The sequence below is a fragment of the Miscanthus floridulus genome, chromosome 5 (genome assembly GCF_019320115.1).
Source record: "Miscanthus floridulus cultivar M001 chromosome 5, ASM1932011v1, whole genome shotgun sequence".
NCBI classification, from domain to species: Eukaryota; Viridiplantae; Streptophyta; class Magnoliopsida; order Poales; family Poaceae; genus Miscanthus; species Miscanthus floridulus.
This window is the reverse complement of record NC_089584.1, coordinates 106,762,036-106,765,186: the sequence shown is the minus strand read 5'-3', so window position 1 is coordinate 106,765,186 and position 3,151 is coordinate 106,762,036. Positions and strand designations below refer to the sequence as shown.

Here is a 3,151-nt window from a genome sequence, read left to right as displayed (position 1 = left end):
TGATTCTTGCCCCCTTTTTTATTAACAACAATAATTTTTTAGTTAGTTTTTTAAGTGGAATAAGTTAAAATCGGTTGCATTTAAGTTATTCTTCGTCTACAAAAAGTTTTAATTTTTTAAGTATTTATTCAAAATTTTCATAAAAAATATATTTTTGAATCAAATCCAGCCATCAGCCAAATGGTTTGACAAAGTGATTCTGGTTCATTACGAGAAACTTTTCTTGAATAAATCTGGTTTGACAAAGTGATTCTGGTTCATTACGAGAAACTTTTCTTGAATAAATCTGGATTCAAAATGTTTCTATGAAAATCTATATCCCTACCAAACGCACATCACCACACTTTACTTTTTTTTCAGGCCTCGCTCTGCAGACAAACTATTCACCGTTTACATAGCAGGTCTTGTTTAATTCCTCCTAAAATTTACTCCATATTCCATCAAATACTTAACACATACATGGAGTATTAAATATAGACTAAAAAATAACTAATTACAAAGTTCACGACTAATTTGCGAGACAAATCTTTTAAACCTAATTAGTCCATGATTTGATAATATGGTGCTACACTAACACATGTGCTAATAACGGATTAATTAGGCTTAATAAATTCATCTCGAATTCTATAATGTGTTTTTTTATTAGTATCCGAACACCTCATGTGTCACTTTTATATGACATTCGATGTGACCCTCTAAAATTTTAGACCCTGAATTTAAACAAGTTGTTAGTGTACTATACTAGTAGTAGGCAGTAGCTGATTAAACGAAGACAAATATTCTGTTCGCTTGCCTGATAAACCATAATTGAAAGTACGGTTGACTAATTTATTATAAAAGAAAAAATAATATTCGTTGACTAAAAAAAATATAGTTTATAAAGCAAGCGACGAAAACTATGCTACAAGTCATATACACCACTGCACGGACCACGGACCTGTCCCTATCTACCCTAGTAGAACACTTGGCCGAGAACAGAGAACGGGAACGGCACGGCGCCCCGGCTCTGCGCCAGGTCCGCGGCCCCGCCCGCGCCGGCCTCGGCCCCGATCCGCCGCCTTTTGCCCGGCGCCTCCACGGTCCCCGGCGACGATCCGTTGCCCGCGGCCAGCTCCTCCTTGGCGAGCATGGCGCGCAGCACGACGCCCGGTTCGTTCGCGAGCTTGGTGAGGAACGCCACCATCTGGCCCGGGCGGCTCTCGGCGGCGCGCAGGCGGCGGTCCATGGCCTGCAGCTCCTCCTCCATCCCGCGCTGCTCCTCCCGCAGGCACTGCACGGCCCGGATGGTCCCGCGCACCTCCTCCCCCTCCTCGCACAGCAGGTCCCGGCAGCCGCCGCCGTGGCCGCCCGCCTTCTTCTTCTTGCGCAGGACCAGCGGCAGCAGGAGCGCCTGGCCCCGGAGGAACGACTCGTGCGCGAACTCCCACCGGTCCGTGTCCACCTTCCTGAACCCCTGTATGTAACCGCCAAGAACTGTTATGATCACACGAGGAGTGCCAGCTGAGTGAGTGGAGCAGAGGAGGTAGCTAGCGCGCACTCACGTAGGTGTTTAGCTGCCGGACGAAGCTGACGAAGTTGCGGTGCTTGAAGTAGGACGGCAGCAGGTAGTCGGAGAAGGTGGCCGGGTCGAGGACGAGGAAGGTGTTGCTGGCGCCGCCCCAGCGCACAACGGCGTCCGTGGCCGGGTCGCTCACCATGTGGAACGTCTTCGCCACGAACGGCGCGATGGCGCCCGCCTGCTCCTGCTGCTGCTGCTGCCGGCTGGCGACGCCGATGCCGTAGCCGCCTGCGGCGTGAAGCTGAAGGTGGCCCTTGCACTCGCTGCCCATGACGCTTGCTCCCTAGAACAAGTGAACAACAGATCCCCCGGTTCCCGTTTTGCGCGAGCGAAGAACCGGATAATAAAGCCGCTCGCTTTTCTTTATCTTGCCGTTCTGTTCGCTCGGGGTGTGTGTGTGTGTGTGGTGGCCGTGTGGGTTTATTCGTCTCCTTCGTCGGTGCGGGGCGAGTCCAACATGTCCACAGATATTTCTGTCCGGGGCGGTAAAGCGCCTGCCGCTGCCTAAATATCTGGCTCGGCTGCCGATCTTATCGGCGGCCTCAGCTCGCGGGACGGGCACGGGCCGCGGACGCGAGCCAGTGCGTGTGTCCGGCCCATAGGAGGAATTGGGGGACGGAGGCCAGGTGGCTGGGTTCGGGCTCGGCGCTCGGCGGCAAGTCGGCAACAAATGGAGCCATGTGATTTGCGCGGTGATGTGGCGGTGGCGCTGGTGGTGTACCCGGATTTTGGGAGGATTCGGCGCTTGTCGCGTAGCACGGGGCACGTGTGGCGGTACAGGCATAAAAGTGTCGCGCTGTCCCCTGGGTCATAGCATGTCCGTTTATACAGGCGTTGCGCTTTTCTTCCCTAGCCTGTTGCGCTTTTTTTAGTAGCGTGATGCTATGATGGTGGTGATATTTGGACGACGTATGTACGGTGAGATATTTTGAGATCACCCCGGAGACAAAAGCTTGGCGTTAGAATGACATGCGCAGAGGGCAGATCCGCTCTCTATTGTCATGCATTTCTCCAAACTCTTTGCTTCGACGGCGACCAGGGGCTGCAGGGCAGAGTTTGTGCTACTCGCAATTTGGGAGACTACTGGACTCGGGTCACTCTACTCCTCAGACCTCATGTTGGTTAGTTTCTTTGCTTGAGGCGTGGACGGGCCCACGGGGCGCACAACTCACCCTCTGCACTACTTCAACCGTGTTTTTTTTAACGAATAAACGGTGTTTTTCTTTCACGGTAATTCAGCATAAGCCAAATTTTAGCGAAACCAACAGGTCTGAGGACCTCCGGACATAGAACGATCAACTGAGGGAGGTGGTGGAAGGAAAAGGTGGGAGCAGGTCGGTCTGGCACGTTTGCGGTTAAAGTCAAGGTAAACATCAGAGCAGAGCAATATCTTAAGTGCGGTACACCAGACAGATTCCTTGCCTCGCTTTTTGTTGCCTAGTCCATCCAAAACACAGAGCCGAGGATGGTTAGCGTGGTACTTACCAGTCTAGTAAAGCCCTCCCCTTGGACGATTACGAGCCCACCACGTCGCACTTGTATCAGGCCAAGAGATCGTGTCGTGTCACTGAAAGGGATGTATCATGGACGAGC

The 3,151-nt window shown here is 51.6% G+C and overlaps 1 protein-coding gene across 1 annotated transcript; it reads right to left on the bottom strand.

Annotated features, from left to right (window-relative positions):
- Positions 1–871: 871 nt before the first annotated feature.
- LOC136452921 (heat stress transcription factor C-1b-like) lies at positions 872–2,094 on the bottom strand. Its single transcript, XM_066453496.1, has 2 exons — positions 1,542–2,094; positions 872–1,453 (listed from the first exon to the last, which is right to left on the bottom strand). The coding sequence occupies exons 1-2, from the start codon at positions 1,827–1,829 to the stop codon at positions 953–955; spliced, it is 789 nt and encodes a 262-aa protein (XP_066309593.1). The 5' UTR covers positions 1,830–2,094; the 3' UTR covers positions 872–952.
- Positions 2,095–3,151: the final 1,057 nt, after the last annotated feature.

Coding starts and splice junctions, on each gene's coding strand:
- LOC136452921 (XM_066453496.1), bottom strand. CDS start 1,829: ATGGGCAGCGAGTGCAAGGGCCACCTTCAGCTTCACGCCGCAGGCGGC. Junction 1,454..1,541: donor TCCGGCAGCTAAACACCTAC/GTGAGTGCGCGC, acceptor GGTTACATACAG/GGGTTCAGGAAGGTGGACAC.